Raw genomic sequence first — 16175 nt, forward strand, 5'->3', positions numbered from 1 at the left:
TGCTCATCAATCACAGTATATAGATATGAATGAAAATACAATCATTGGCAGTGTATATATACAAACACAATTACGATTGCATTAACAACTTAGTGATTTACCATCACTTGTCATTCGCTAACAAATGATTAAGCAATTTATCTATAATGTAAAAGGACCCCAAAATAAAAAAATAAAGCTGCTGAACTGTTCATGTTCGGCAATGTTCTTTATCTTTAGCCAATGGCTGTGTCCAGGACTGTGTTTTCCAGGACTCCCTAAGGACCAGTTCACACGGAGAAAAACTAGCGAAATTTCACGGCGGAGAGTTTTACTCCATGTGAACTGGCCCCAAGGCTGCATCCAACATATCCGGTGGGGAATCAAATATATATCAAGTGTTCAGGTTCGAAGGTCGTTGACTAACGTGAACAGTTTGGTATCTCTGCTCAATGCTATCTGCTTGTGCAAAAACACAAGATAAATGGCAGGCTGGTACATGAGGAGAGCGGACCCTGCCTGTGAGGGCTTACAATCTGTCAGCCATACCTTCAAACTCAGCATTTCGTGTACTATAGGGAGATATCAGCAGGTTAGATTCTTCTAACTTACTGATAGTTTACCTTTTAAAGTTTTGATGGTTAGATTAAATAGGCCAGTTCCAATATACAGAATGGTACTGTGGAGGCATCTTAAGGTTACAGCCTTAGCCAAATCTCTTATTGGTGGTTACTCTAAGCCCACACATGGAGGTCGACGTCTGCTGCAGCTGTGGCAACCATGGATGGAGTGTAAGGAGCTTGGTCGAGGTCTGAAGGCATGGCTGTGGGAATTTTTAAATAGTAACATGGTTAATAAGGTTGAAAAGAGTCCATTAGGTTACAGAAACCCTACTGTGTTGATCCAGGGGAAGGCAAAACCCCTTATGAGGCAGATGACAATTGCCCCATCACAGGGAGAAAATTCCTTGTTGACTCCAATGGCAATCAGAATATCCCCTGGATTAGCGTCCTATCACATGTAATTTAGTTCCCATAACTTATAATATTATAATTTTCAAGAAAAGCCTCCAGGCCTCCTTTGAACTTATTTAATGAATCAGCCATTAAAGCATTACGTGGCAGACTTCCACAGTCTTACCACTCGTACAGTAAAGAATCAGTGTCTGTGCTGGTGGTGACACCTTCTTTCCTCTAGACGTAGAGGATGCCCCCTTGTCATGGTTACAGACCTAGGAGTAAAAAGATTACTACAAAGATCTCTGTTAAAATGGTATACTACACGTGGAGATGTCTAAATTATGTACTGACACTCTGACTGGAACTACTTGTCTTATCTGCATTATTGTAACAATAAAGCATGTTTTTTAAAAAAAAAATTTTGATATGTCTGACATATCTGAAGTTTTGTTCGGTCGGGGTGTGTGTGTGTTTGACTGATCAGGAGCATAAGCTGGGAGCACACGCTGTGCATTCACTCCCAACTACGTCATGTGATTTCCAATACTAGTCTATGGGACCGTCTAGGTCTCGGACACAGAGGGGGAGAGGAGCCTCAACAGAGTTCATATCATGACCCACCAGGGATAGTGAGGATCTGCACAGATGCCATGGGCTGATACTAGCCATCACCCAATACTGTATGTATGGGCGTCTGGTGTACAGCGCATGCCGCATCGCATGCCACATGGAGCTTCAACTGTCAACAGCCGTGATTTGGCCACCGGAAGGGCAGCTAGACTTCCTGCAGGCTTATAGTAGGAAGGTAAAGATATAAGACGAAATAAGACCATTTAATATTTGCTGAAACTAATATTCTCTGTGTTCCTGTTTTATTTTTTCATTAAATTCCAGATTTTGCCCTGGATGTCAGGACCATGAGTAAACGCATTGCCAACCCCCCTCCATTGGTGAGATGACTGTGTATTGTCTGTGGGCGTTTGACCAGTGATAGTTGGTGTTGTGTGAGCGGCATCTAATATATTCTTCTTTTCCCATTCTTGACTTTTGTATCTCACTATTTTCACCCCCTTTATTTTTCCTATTTCTCCTTTTTCCCCCACTCCTGCTGTTCTTCTCTTTATTAGGACGGACATAACCTGCATTCAACCATCAATTTTGGTGTAGTCCCTACAACACCTCCACCATGTAAAGTAAGATTCCATAGATTTTTCTTGAATCCTTTGTTTTCCAGTTGGAAAATTGATGGTCAGTGACCGATAGTTGGTCTTTTTCTTCTTTTAGGGCAGTTTTTTCCCAGCAGATGATATCAAAGCTTTCATTTTAAGATTCCTTCACCAGTGAGTAGATATTTACTTTTTTTTTTTCTTAGGGTGGGTTCACACATACCGTATTTCATGCTGTGAGTTCCCATTGAAATCCGCTGCGGATACCTTCCCAGTCACTGCAATGAGATGACATACTTGCAGCAAGATTGTCGTCCCGTATAGAAAGGGCAGCCCCCTGCATCCCGGGTACATACATTAGCGGGTCCCCGCTCTGGCTTACTTCAGCAGCTCCCGGCGCTCAGTGCGCTGCGGTGGGGGAACATGCTCTCTGCTGCCATCTTTGTCCTTAGGAACTGTCTTAGGAACTTTGTCCTTAGGAACATGCTCTCTGCTGCCATCTTTGTCCTCAGGAACTGTCCAGAGCTGTAGACATTTTCTATGGAGTTTTGCTACTGCTCTGGACAGTTCCTATCATGGACAGAGGTGGCAGCAGAGAGCACAAAGTCACACTTGATGGAATACACCCTTCCTGCAGAACATACAGCAGCTGATAAGTACTGGAAGACTTGAGATTTTTAAATAGAAGTAAACTACAAATCTGCATAACTTTCTGAAACCGATTGATTTGAATTTAAAAAGATTTCACCAGAGTAACCCTTTAACTGAACTTTTTAGATGACAAATCAATTTTGCCCCTTTTTTGCATTACAGTACCTGCAATCTACTTTGCAATGAGTTTATGAGCAACTTAGCTGTGGTGACCACCCCCATGACTATGTAACCCTAGTCTGTTATAAGCCTAAAAACTGGTAAAGTGGTGCAGTTGTCAACAGAGTCTGAGTGCTCTCCGCGTGAAATCTTATACCCATAACATGTAATATTATATATTTCAATAAAGGCATCCAGGACCTTCTATAACGTGGTTCAATAAATCAGACATCACATCATCATGCGGCAGAGTGTTTCACTGCTCTTACAGTAAAGAATCCCCATTGGTTATTATAGTGAATCATTCTTTTCTCTAGATATAGAGGATGCCCCCTGTCTTGGTATGAAAGATCACTAGAAAGATCTCTGTACTGTCCATACACCTCGAATAACCCCACGTTTGATAACTTGCAGACTCTGCGTTCATTGGGGGAGATCTATCAAGCATAGTGTAAAGTGAAACTGGCTCAGTTGCCCCTAGCAACCAATCAGATTCCTCTTTGCATTCCTCACAGACTCTTTGGGAAATGAAAGGTGGAATCTGGTTGCTAGGGGCAACTGGCCCAGTTTCACTATACACCATGTTTGATATATCTCACCCATTATCTTTTGTTCTCTTCTTTTTTGCTTGTGCTTTACCTCGTGCAGATATTACTCATGCTACGATGGTAAAGACCGTCAAGAACTCCTTCACTTTTACCACAATGATGCCTGCTGTTCACTTGTTGTTCGTGGTCAACCAGGCCACCGTCTCCCAAGGTCGGTAATTCTCCCTCCACCCTTTTTTGCAGTAGTTTTTTTTTTTTTTTCTTTCATTCTAATGTGACCTCTCTCCTGATAGGGGCAGACATATACAGTATTTCAACAACAACAGAAATTTAAGGAGATTTTCTGATCCGGGTAAGAATACTGGTCCAGATATACTTAAACCTTTTAATTCTGAGACCCAGTGACCTCAGGTTGGTCAGTTTAGGAATGAGCAAGAGGATCAGGCTGCTTGATGAATCGGTCACAGTCTCAGGCTGGGTTCACACTACGTAAAAAACACGGCTGTAGTTCATAACAACAGTCGTTGTTTGCGCAAATACGGCCGTTATTATGAAATACGGCTGTGTTTTTTATGTAGTGTGAACCCGGCCTCAGTTTAGACCAACTATTGATGGTGTTATTCAGGATTACAAAAAGCACAGCTACTTTCTTTTTTTTTTTTTTGCAAAAATAGCACCATCCCTGTCCTCAGGTAGTGTGTGGTATTACAGTTAAGCTCTATTCACTTCAATGGAACTGAGCTGTAAAACCACATCCAAATTGGAGACAAAGAGTCATGTTGTTCTTAGAGGAAAGCAGTAATGTTTTTCTAAGCCTGGATAACCCCTTCAGGCCATGTTCACACACTCTTTATTAGTAAAAAAAAAAAAAAAAGGGCTGTTGTTTTCAGTCTTCAATGATTTCCATTGAAGTCCATGGAAAGGACGGCTGTTAGATCACATCATGTATAGAATGATGGCTGTTGTTTGCAGCGGCCATCAAATCATTGTTTACAAAATTTATTGGACGTCATTTAGAGAACAACAGATTTTGTTTTAAGTTGCCCACACACCGATTTTTTTCTTTTGGCCGTCATTTGACTGTCTTTTCAACAAAATTGAATGGACCTTTAATAATAGCCACACGCAAGGTTGTTGAAAGCGGCCATCATTAAACTTAGACTTAAAAAATGTACCAGCGCCCATCATTGCAGTGATGGCTGCCAATGTATGTAAAACAACATTATTTGGTATCAAATAACAGCAGTTGAAAATTATTGTGTGAACATAGCCCTAAACTGCCAGGATTTTGCTGAATTTTTGGCCTGTGTTGGCGCATTTTAAGCCATGTGGGGCCAAAAATGTCTTACATAACTTCTGCCACATTTAATACCCCCATAATGAGAATGTGAGAAAAGAAAGTATTCAGACCTGTGGTACATTTAGCTGATTGAACATAATTTGGAAAGACGCAGTCTTGTCTGGTTGTTTTTGCTCTCATTTGCATTGCCAAACTATGAAAGGGGAAAAAACTGGAGGTAGAGCTCAGAAATGGGATTGCACATGGGAGTCACCTGTAGAAGCGTGCAGTTGGGGAAGAAGAGCCTTGGAAAGAAAGGGGTCCAAGAACTGAATGGGTACTGTTCCATGAAGCCCAGTTGGTGGAGGCTGTAGTGATGGTCTTTCCATCTGCACACAGGATCTTTGGAGCTCAACCAAAGTGGCCAGAAAAAAAGCTTCTCCTCAGTAAAATACACATAAAAGCAGTCTGGAGTTTGCGCAAAAGAAAAAAAACACCTAAAGGACTCTCTGACTGTGAGAAAAAAAGAGTCTCTGGTTGAACAGTTTTTTCCTTAATTCTAATGTCTGGATTAAACCAAGCCTCAGGACCTCAGACTGGGCTGAAGGTTCAACTTCCAACATGACAATGAGCCAAGCCAACACCAATACAGAATTGGCTTAGGGACAAATCTGTGAATGTCGTTGAGTGGCCCAACCAGAGCCCTGACCTGAACCTAATAGAACATCTCTGGGGAGACCTGAAAATGGTGTCCAGCCATAGTCACCATCCAACCTGACAAACCCAGATGCAAACCTTGTGGCATCATATCCAAGAAGACTGGAGCCTGGAATCTCTGCCAAAGGTGCCTCAACTAAGTGCAGAGTTAAAGGGTTCCCCCCCCCCCCCCCCCGGCTCTTTTGTTTTAAATACAGCTGTGGGTCGCCACGTGCCCCTCAGCTCTATTCATTCTCTATGGAGCCGCTGGAGAGAGCCAAGTACAGTGCCGTCTCATGGCTGTATTCAATACAAAGGAGTCGGGGGGTATGGAGGTTGGAACCCCCGCAATCTCTTTCCTTATCCCCTATCCTGTGGATAGGGGACAAGTTAGTTTTAATCAGAGCACCCCTTTAAGGCCCTGAATATTTATATCTGTTTTTTCGTTCCAATAAAAACTTCTCATCATTCTCTTTTCACTTTGTCATTATAAAGTACTGAATGCAGAATAATGGGGGGATTTTTTTTTTTTTTAATTTTATTTTATCACAAGGCTTCATGAATAAAGTGAAAGGGTCTGGAAATGTTCCCATTGCAATCTTGCATAACTTTTCCCAAGGAACTTACCTTTAATTTTTATTCTCTTGCTTTCTAGAGCTCCGCAATAAACTACTAAGACACAAGCGTGTGAACGTTGTTAGCTTCCTAGATGAGCTCCCTAGTACCCAGCATGACCTCGGCTCCTTAGTGGTAGACCTCACTGCTCATTCTGTGAGTAGAATTTTTTTTGGGAGTTTCCTCCAAATATAAGTACTTGTGTGTGTCACCTTGTTACAGCTATACTATTAGGCTTTTGGAGCGGAACTTCAAGGGTGTGTTCACACGTTCAGGTTTTTTAATTGAAATTATTGAATAGAGAGCCAGGAACAGATCATAGATGGTGAATACATATAAAGCGTTTAGTTTTTTTGGGAAAACCTTATGAAACCAACCTTATAGGATATTTTTTTTTCTTCTTACAGGATATGATGCTGTCTTTTGTAGTAAATGGTGTATTTAAAAGTGAGTACCTGCTGTTTTGTTCCATCAATAGCTTTTCTTGTTCCATTTTGCGCACAGAGTGGTGTAGAAGCTAATAGGGCGTGCATCCTATCACAAACCACCCCAAGCATAAGGTTAATAATGTACGTCCTGTAATCTAACACACCTGACTCTCCAAGCCCTTTGCTTGACCTCACATGGCCATAGAGAGTTGCATGAATTATTTCAGTCTTAAAACGAATGTACCAGGTTCTCTTGCTTGGCAGCATTCTTTTGTGACAGTGTGGCAATATCCCCTCCCCAGTGTGACCTGGCGGGCAGGAGATGTAACTGGTATATTGTCTGTCAGTTATTGATAGTCTATGGGGTCCTTTACTGATTTCAGGTTGACTGTAGCCCATTACAAACATTGCTCAGCTAGAAGGCAATATGAATAAGTGTTCAACATGGTGGAGAAGCCAGAATGGTGTCACATTGACCCTGTAATCGGACATTCGCTATAAAATACATCCTTGATGGATTTTTGATCACAGGTTGCATGTTAAATGTGGCTTTGCCACCATGAAGTGTAAGTCCCTTGCGACTGCAACTTGCTTGCTACACAGCTACTTTGTGAACAGCCAAGTTGCAACTGTAAGGGTACTATTATACAGAACGAAAATCGTCCGAATCGGCCATATCCGGCCGATTATCGTTCCATGTAATAAGCACAACGATCAGCCGTTGATCATTGTCATCGGCTGATCGTTGATATAGGTTTGGACCTATAATTATCGGCCACCGACCGTGCACCGCTACGTATAATATCGGTGCACGGCTGATGATTAGCAATGTAAATACATTACCTATCTATGGTCCAGGGTTCCTCTTGCACTGTGCTTCTCCCCGGGTCTCGTGCGCTGCAGCTTCAGAGCGGCCTGTCTTAGCTGACAGGCCGCTCAACCAATCACAGGCCGGGACCGCCGCGGCCAGTGATTGGCTGAGTGGCCTGTCAGTTAAGACAGGCCGCTCTGAAGCTGCAGCGTGCGGGACTCAGGGAGAAGCACAGTGCAACAGGAGCCCTGGACCATGGATAGGTAATGTATGCCAGTTTAGCAAGGGCAGCAAGGGTATCAGTAACTATGTCCATGCAGCCCTTGCTAAACGATTATCGAGACGTGTAATAGGCCCAGTAAACGAGCGCCGATCTAGCAGATCGGCGCTCATTTACAGTTAATATCAGGCCCCCGTCGGCCCATGTAATACTACCCTAAGAGAATTGCATGACTTCAAGTTGCAGACCAGTCACGCATAAATTGGTTGTGTGACTTGAACAAGACTTGCTGTTGTGTGATTGAAGTCGCTGTATACTAGAAAAGATGGATGTCCAGCACCAGTCCGAGACTGGAATCTCAGACTGGAGCTGGACATCCATCTTTTTTAGTATCCTGAATGGCGGCAGTGCCTCATAGCAGTCCTGTGCACCGCCCGAAGGATCCGTAGGACAAGCGGTGAGCAGTTTTGCATCTCTTCGAAGTGGCTTTATAGCCCTATCCTTAATGATGAAAATCGTCTCTGTTGGTTCTCACTAGTCAAACCTACCTGCTATAGTAAAACACACAGCGGATTCCCTTCTAAAATGAAAATAAAGACATGATTTTCTTACTACTTTAGTTGAAAGACAGTCTGATGACTCTATACTCGCCTTTACACGGGTGTTTCTAGGTGTGCCAGACACAGATGGAAGGTAAGTCAGAAGTGAAATTTTTTTTTACATTAAAGCTATGTTCACACTACGTAAAAGTATGGCCATTGTTGCCATCAGCAACAACGGCCGCACCTTGTACGGGTGAACAACGCCTATTTTTCTATGGGATCCTGGCTGGAGCGTATACACATCGCATGCGCTCCGGACGGGATCCTGCACGGGGCCGCAAATAACTGACATGTCATTGAATTGCGGCTGTAGGAAACCCTGTCAGTTCACACAGTAAAGCGAGCGGCTCCGGCTGCTCCCTTCACTGTGTGCTATGGGAGGTTCAGATGCGGGCGCGCGGCGATGCGCCCGCATCAGAACACTACGGCCGAAAGATCATCTGGCCGGTACTTAAGTACCGGCTGGGATGATCCGGGCAGAGACCGGCCATTCCGTGACCCGGCTGGGTCACGGAACGGCTGGTCTCTATACGTTGTGTATACATAGCCTAAAGCTGTTTTCTTCTGTGTTTGCTAAACATGGGGAACAAAACATGTATTGTATCCACCTAAGGGTCTGTTCACACTACGGAATCATCGTTGAAATTCCTTGCGGGACCCCCACCCGCGGAGTCTGCACCGAATCCTGCCGTTTATGTTTTTCAATGGGAGGCGAGGCCTTCCATTGAAACACATAGCAGGTAGGATTCAGTCCCAATTTCGAAGGTGAGGGTTTTGTAGTGTGAATGGACCCTTAGAGTAAAGACCCTATTACTCAGGCCATGCTGAGGAACAAGCTAGCGCCGACCTGTCTGGTCAGCTCTTGCTTGCTCCTCGTTTCCCGCTCTTGGTGCTATTACTTGCGCGGGGGGTAGTTGGCGTGCTGAGCTGCGGAGCATGTTGAAAGACAAGGATCAGCCAACATTGGGCATGTGGGTTAATCGTTTCCTTATATCATTGCTAGAGATGAGCGAACCGAGATGAGTGTTCGGCATTTGATTAGCTGGGTCTGCTGAACTTGGATAAAGCCCTAAGGACGTCTGGAAAACATGGATACAGCCAATGACTATATCCATGATTTCCACATAGCCTTAGGGCTTTATCCAAGTTCAGCAGCCCCAGCTAATCAAATGCCGAACGTTCGGGTTCGGATCGACTCGAGCATGCTCCAGGTTCGCTCATCTCTAAACATTACCTATTACACCCAGCGATTACCTCTCTTAGAATAAAACAAAGGTGGTGGTGGAAATATCTGTAACGACCAATGGGGAACCTGTCATGACTTTCATGCTGCCTGAATCAAGAGTGAACTGGGCAGTCCTGGTGGCTTCTTGATAAATTTCTTTTCTGTACAATATATTTTTAGTTAATGTTGTAAGTTTTGCTGAATATTTCAGATGACATCACTAATAACACATGCTTATAACCCCCAGGTTCCTCATTGTGAACGATCAACAGTTCATAAGAAATGCCACCACAGGGGAGATCCAAAAGGCATTTTCCGCACCGGCTCCTACCCCTTTCAGCTGGCCAGTACCTGTGCCCAAAGATATGGTGCAAGAATTCACAAAGTTTTCTGGGATGAAAGGAGATTGGTCTCAAAAGTTAGTTTTGTGTATATGTTTTTTTTTCTGCGCATCTGGTTACATATTTTACCGAAATAAGGTTGAATTTAGGTTCCTAAGCTTTTCAAAACTCCTAAAATTGTCATATTGCAGCTGTATAAATGTACCCAAAAGTTATATGTCAGTACTATATGTCCCTTTGTAACCACACATTTGTCCTATCAGGTGCCTTGAGGACAATAGTTGGGACTTTAAACAGGCCTCAAAGATGTTTATGAAGCTGAAGGTAAGGACGGATTCAGAGAGTCTACAACGAAAACATAGGTGACTAATGGGAGAAGACCACATGTCCCTCTAGTTTGCCCTTATATAATTCTTTGTTACATATAGAATATCCATTTAGTTTAATCTACCATACAATTACAGTGAATATACACTGGGGTGATATATAGTAGGCTGAAAAGCTAAGCCCTCTCCATATGTGACAGGTGCCACCTACAGCTGACTGGCAATAACTCCTGGCAATCTTATTTGTTCAAAGTGGTTATACAGAGGGGAAGGGCCCCCCCTTTACCACTTACCCACCTGTGACACAACTAATCTAACCTGCTGATAGCCCCCTATAGTGCCCAGGATGCTGAGGAGGAAGGTATGTGTCTTACCTTTCTCCTCAGCACTGGTCCTGCACTGTTAGTTGGCATAATCTTCTGCTCCATTATCAATGGAGAGGAAGGGCTGGGTGACACTGTGGGGGCGGTGCTCCTAACAGTGCTCCCCGACAAAGATTACACCTACCAACAGTGCGGGATCGGCGCTGAGGAGGAAGGTAAGACACATATCTTCCTCCCCAGTGTCTTGGGCGCTATGAGGATCTATCAGCAGGTTAGATTCGTCTAACCTGCTGATAGTTCCCCTTTAATTTTCTAGCTGTCAAATTAAATTATTAAATACCTTTTTAAATACAAATTTAAAAGTTTTCATAACTCTCTGCTTCCCTTCTATCCTGCCGACTATACAAACATGACCTGCCACCATTTTTGTTGATCATTTTTATACCCGCTCTATTTTGTCATCGTCTTGTATTTTGTGGACCAGCAGTTGTTATTGTAACGGGGGTGTTATATCCTTTATATATAAATTATATTGTCCTTGGCTTTACGTGTGATACCATAGTCTTCTCTTGTAAATCTATGCATTTATAATGTGTTTTGTTTTTTTTCCTTTTGCAGGCAGAGGGTACAATCCCAGAAGTTGCCTTCATGAAGTCACTGTCCACAACTGTTTAATCACTATATTAGGAAAAAAAAACAAAAAAAAACAACTTGTATCTACAAGGACCTGAGTGTTTATTTTTTACTTTTCTGGGCAATAATAAAGGAGTATACATTACAGTACAGTAATATACAGTATTACAGGATGTTACAAACTGACCGGTGATGGTCTGAACAGTAGGACTCTGCCGTACCCGAGAACAGGGAGAAGTTTGGCCTGAGAATGAACGTAGTGGGTCAGTGCAATCAGTTTCTTCCTGGGCACATTTCTCCTCCTGTCTCATGAGTGATGGACACCCCCCTCCAATCAGCTGGTTGTCCTCTATTCTCCAGACAGGGGAAAACTATGACAACAAGAAACACGTTGTACTACTCTATCTAACTTGGCTACTCACATGCCCAGAGGGAGGTGGATGTTCGTCTTCAGATCTGTTACCTGGTTATGCTGCCTCGTGCTAAGTGAGAGCTGCTCTACTCATATTAGTGGTCATTGCTTGAACAGGTTATACAATGCCAGTATTCACTAGTCCGGAGACGTGAAGAAAAATTGTTATACAGGATTTGCCAGTACAACTCTTATCAGGCCAGGATGTGTCATGGCCTGCCTGCCTGCCTACTCAAACCTAAATGCACATGAAAAGATTGTTAGGGTGCGTTCACACGTACAGGATCCGCAGTAGATTTGATGCTGTGTTCAGTTTTTTAGTTACATTGATATCTAAGCCATCAAATCTGCTGCGGATCCTGTACGTGTGAACCCACCCTGAAGAAGCATTCTGGAGAGGCAATTCAACTGTGGAAGTGGATGAACTCACTGAATTCTGTATCCAAGACTTGAGATGACGGACAATGGTGGCTTGCTATTCCTGACCGTCTGTTGCTGATTGTACACCAGCACCCATATCTTTAATGGCAAAAGACATTGCACATGTTTTCTCTTTCTTACCCTGTAAGCTAAGCTATAAGCTATGGTTTTTTTTTGTAGCACTGGATAACCCTTTTAATCCACGACGGCCCAGTGAATAGCAGCACGGTAGCCTTGCAGCGCTGGGGTCCTGGGTTCAAATCCCACCAAGGGCAACATCTGCAAAGAGTTTGTATGTTCTCTCCATGTTTGCATGGATTTCCTCTGGTTTCCTCCCACACCCAAAAACATACGAATAGGTGGATTTAGATAGTGAGCAATATTGGCACAACTATTTAAAGTGCTGCGGAATCTGTGTGTGCAATACAAATAAAAGCATTATATTACCAATCCACGCTCCGGCTTGCGGCATCCTAACATCCTGCTCAGTCAATAAGGGGCTGTACAGGGTGGCGCGATCCGGCGGAGGTAAGTGACCGCTGCCGGATCGCGTCACCCCGTACACCCATCCAGCGGCAGCTTCCTTGTGGATTATCCACAATGGCCCAGTGAATATCAGCACGGTGGCTCAGTGGTCAGCACTGTAGCCTTGCAGCGCTGGGGTCCTGGGTTCAAATCCCATCAAGGGCAACATCTGCAAAGAGTTTGTTTGTTCTCTCCGTGTTTGTGTGGATTTCCTCTGGGTACTCTGGTTTCCTCCCACACCTAAAAACATACGAATAGGTGGATTTAGATTGTGAGCAATATTGGCACAACTATTTAAAGTGCTGCGGAATCTGTGTGTGTGCTATACAAATAAAAGCATTATATTACCAATCCACGCTCCGGCTTGCTTCTGTGGCTTCCGGCATCCTAACATCCTGCTCAGCCAATAAGTGGCTGCGGCGGGAATGGCTGCCACTGAATGGCTGAGCTGCCTTGAGACGTCACGTCTCGTCTCATGCCGCAGCTTGCACAAGGAAGCTGCCGCGGGATGGGTGAACGGCGTGGCGCGATCCGGCGGCGGTCACTTACCTCCGCCGGATCGCGCCACCCCGTACAGCCACTTATTGGCTGAGCAGGATGTTAGGATGCCGGAAGCCACAGAAGCAAGCCGGAGCGTGTATTAGTAATATAATCCTTTTGTTTGTATAGCACACACACAGATTCCGCAGCACTTTAAATAGTTGTGCCAATATTGCTCACAATCTAAATCCAACCATTCGTATGTTTTTGGGTGTGAGAGAAAACCAGAGTACCCAGAGGAAATCCACGCAAACACGGAGAGAACATACAAACTCTTTGCAGATGTTGCCCTTGGTGGGATTTGAACCCAGGACCCCAGCACTGCAAGGCTACAGTGCTGACCACTGAGCCACCATGCTAATATTCACTGGACCGTCGTGGATTAAAAGGGTTATTCAGTGCTACAAAAACATGGCCACTTTCTTTCAGAGACAACACGACTCTTGTCTCCAGTTCAGGTGCCATTTGCAATTAAGCTCCATTCACTTCAATGAAACTGAGTAGCAAAACCCCGCCCAAGCTGGAGACAAGAGCGGTGCTGTCTCTGGAAGAAAGTGGCCATGTTTTTGTAGCGCTGGAAAACCCCTTTAATAATAATAATAATAATATTTATTAGTATAGCGCCAACAGATTTCATAGCCTTTTACATACTCACAGCGGGATTCAAACTGACAGTGACGGGAATTGCAGCAGATTTAGCCGCTGGAACCAGGGAGGTAAGTGACCGCCGCCGTCTATAACCACCCCCTCCTTGGCCATAGCTTAAAAATATCCCCGACCCGGAGTACCCCTTTAACACTGCCTAATTTTGGCTAAATTAAAAAAAAAAAAAAAAAAGCTTAGATACTAAAATTAACTGTGAAAAGGTTCTTTTTTTACCATTTTGTATAAAATAAATTTTTACATAAATGGTATACAGTATTTAAAAAAGAAGTCTGTTAATGTAGCCTAAAAAATGGCTCATAACTAGAGATTAGCGAATTTACAGTAATAACTTTCTAACTCTGCAATCCGCTCATCAGCCAGTTGTCTTTTAACTCACTGCCGCTGCTTCCTGGGTGCTGGGAAAAATTGGATCCAGTTCTGGGAAACTGGGTGGTGTTTCCCAGGACTGGATCCAGCTTTTCCCAGCACCCAGGGAGAAGCAGCAGTGAGTTAAATGGAAGCAAGCTGATGAGCGGATTGCAGAGATAAGAAAATACTTTGCTTTGTTATTACTGTAAATTTGATCCTCTCTACTGATAGCTTTTAATCAGTAGAACAATATTTCCCAACCTATGGCTCTCTAGCTGTTGAAAAACTACAACTCCCATCATGCCTAAAGAAGCCTCAGGTTGGGGAACACCACAGTATGGTGCTGAGGATGAAAGTAAGGGACATACCTTCATCCTCAGAGCCCCATGAGCCATAGGGAGATATCAGCAGGTTGGATCCTTCTTACTCGCTGATAGTTTATCTTTAACTGTTTAATGGACTATTTTTTATTATATTTCCTAAAATTAACCAAAAGTAAAGTACATCCTAATTAATATAATAGGCGAAATAATGGGCATCAGTAGAATAAAGTCACAACCTGTGCTAAACTTTAAAGGGGTTATCCAGTGCTACAAAAACATGGCCACTTTTCCCCTTTCTTGTCTCCAGTTCAGGTGTGGTTTGCAATTAAAGGGGTACTCCCCCCAAGAGCCAAAAAAATAAAATGCCCCTAAACCTAGCTGGTCTCACTCTCCAAGTGCCCCTGAGTATTTTAAACCGTCCCCTGTCTTTCTAGCTGCTGCCGTTTCTGAGTTACAAGTTTTTCTAAAAGCCGAACTATATGCAAGATTGGAAACTACATTTCCCATCATGCATTGCTTCTCCGAGATGATGATGATGATGTTGTAGCAGAGCCGATAATGATGCAGCAGAGCTGATGATGTTGGAATGTTGTAGAAGAGCTGATGATGCAGCAGAGCCGATTATGTTGTAGCAGAGCCGATGATGCAGCAGAGCCGATTATGTTGTGGTGATGCAGCAGAGCCAGGGGAGGAATGCTGTTAGCCGGTGATGGTTGTGGGCGTCTCTCTACCGGCCGGGAGTGCTGGGGGGGAGGCGGCAGATGCCGTGGGTGCCGCTGGTGAGATGGGCGCGGGGGGGGGGACACATGTTCGGCTACCGTCCGGGAGTGATGCCGCGGGTGCTGCAGGCGAGATGCGGGGGGCGGGTGGTTGTGGGCGTTATACTACCGGCCGAAAGTGATGCGGGGGGGGGGGGGGGGGGATGCCGCTGGCAGTCACGGAAGAGGTGCCGCTGAGCTCCGGGAGGGGGGGGGATGTTGCCGTGGGTGCCGGTCACAGAAGATGTCAGATAAGATGCAGGGGGGGAGGGGGGTGTATTGCTGCGGGTGCTGCTGGCGGTCACCGGAGATGGCGGTGAACTCCTGGGGAGGCCACTGTCAGATGAGAACCAGACGGGTGCCGGTTACTGGAGATGTCAGATGAGATGTGGGGGGTGCCGATGCGGGAGGTGACGCTGGCGGCCGTCTCCGATACCAGGTGATTTCCCGGCGGGGGGGGGGGGGGGGGAATGGGGTTACACACTCTGGGGGGCCTGCTTTCAGAGTGGGAGACAGGGATCAGCAGCAGCTGTCACTGTCTCAGTGTCCTCCCTCACTTCAGTGTGCAGGGTTAAAAGCCAGCCCATTAAAGAGACTGAGGACACGTGACGCCGTCTCGGAGGGTGGGGGCCAGGAGCAGTGAGTGTGTCCGGTTAGACTGAGATATGATGATTCTATGCATTCGGTGGGGGTGAATGCATCTAGATAACAGCAAAACTGTGCAGAATCCATAATATCTTTATATTGGAAAGATGGAAAGCTACCGGTAGGCAATGTATTAATGCAAAAATATTGGGGGGAATACCCCTTAAAGCTCCATTTACTTCAATGGAACTAAGTTTTAAACCCCACCCAATAGGAGACAAGAGGGGGGGGGGGTGTGAGTGGCCATGTTTTTGTAGCACTGGATAACCCCTTTAACTCACATCATACCCTGAAGAGGCCACATGATGGGGAACACCACAGTTGATGATTTTCACACTTCCATACACAAAGTTATGAACCATACAGATCTATGCAGAAAATGACTCTTTATTGACCAATACTGCACATATAAATAGATTTTAGTCAGAAAAATGGACATCTCGAAGTTATTGTTCACCAAACTCCTTGACAGTCAATTACGAACAATAAAGTTTTAACTAACTACACATGCGCAGTCCATCAACATCGTCTTTGTAATTGCAGAGGGAAAACGTACTGTACAGACAACGAATCCTTA

The 16175-nt window shown here is 44.5% G+C and overlaps 1 protein-coding gene across 2 annotated transcripts; it reads left to right on the forward strand.

Annotated features, from left to right (window-relative positions):
* The first annotated feature begins 1633 nt into the window (after positions 1-1633).
* On the forward strand, positions 1634-11114 carry LOC138794999 (nuclear RNA export factor 1-like). Of its 2 annotated transcripts, none has more exons than XM_069973940.1 (12): positions 1634-1743; positions 1833-1888; positions 2066-2131; positions 2223-2278; positions 3563-3673; positions 3756-3814; positions 6093-6208; positions 6460-6499; positions 8132-8204; positions 9586-9756; positions 9943-10003; positions 10947-11112. In XM_069973940.1, exons 2-12 carry the CDS (start codon positions 1856-1858, stop codon positions 11001-11003), a joined length of 843 nt encoding a protein of 280 aa, XP_069830041.1. In that variant the 5' UTR covers positions 1634-1743; positions 1833-1855; the 3' UTR covers positions 11004-11112. The 2 variants fall into 2 exon arrangements, with proteins under 2 accessions (XP_069830041.1, XP_069830040.1); XM_069973939.1 differs by having other exon boundaries at positions 1647-1735; positions 10947-11114.
* Positions 11115-16175: the final 5061 nt, after the last annotated feature.

This window comes from Dendropsophus ebraccatus, chromosome 6, assembly GCF_027789765.1.
Source record: "Dendropsophus ebraccatus isolate aDenEbr1 chromosome 6, aDenEbr1.pat, whole genome shotgun sequence".
Classification (NCBI taxonomy): Eukaryota; Metazoa; Chordata; class Amphibia; order Anura; family Hylidae; genus Dendropsophus; species Dendropsophus ebraccatus.

What these genes read in the sequence shown, in the direction of transcription:
- LOC138794999 (XM_069973939.1), top strand. Translation starts at nt 1,666, where the DNA reads ATGGAGCTTCAACTGTCAACAGCCGTGATTTGGCCACCGGAAGGGCAG. An exon ending in AAGGAGATTTTCTGATCCGG is followed by an intron (nt 3,815 to 6,092) that starts GTAAGAATACTG and finishes CTTGCTTTCTAG; the next exon opens with AGCTCCGCAATAAACTACTA. An exon ending in GTGCCAGACACAGATGGAAG is followed by an intron (nt 8,205 to 9,585) that starts GTAAGTCAGAAG and finishes TATAACCCCCAG; the next exon opens with GTTCCTCATTGTGAACGATC.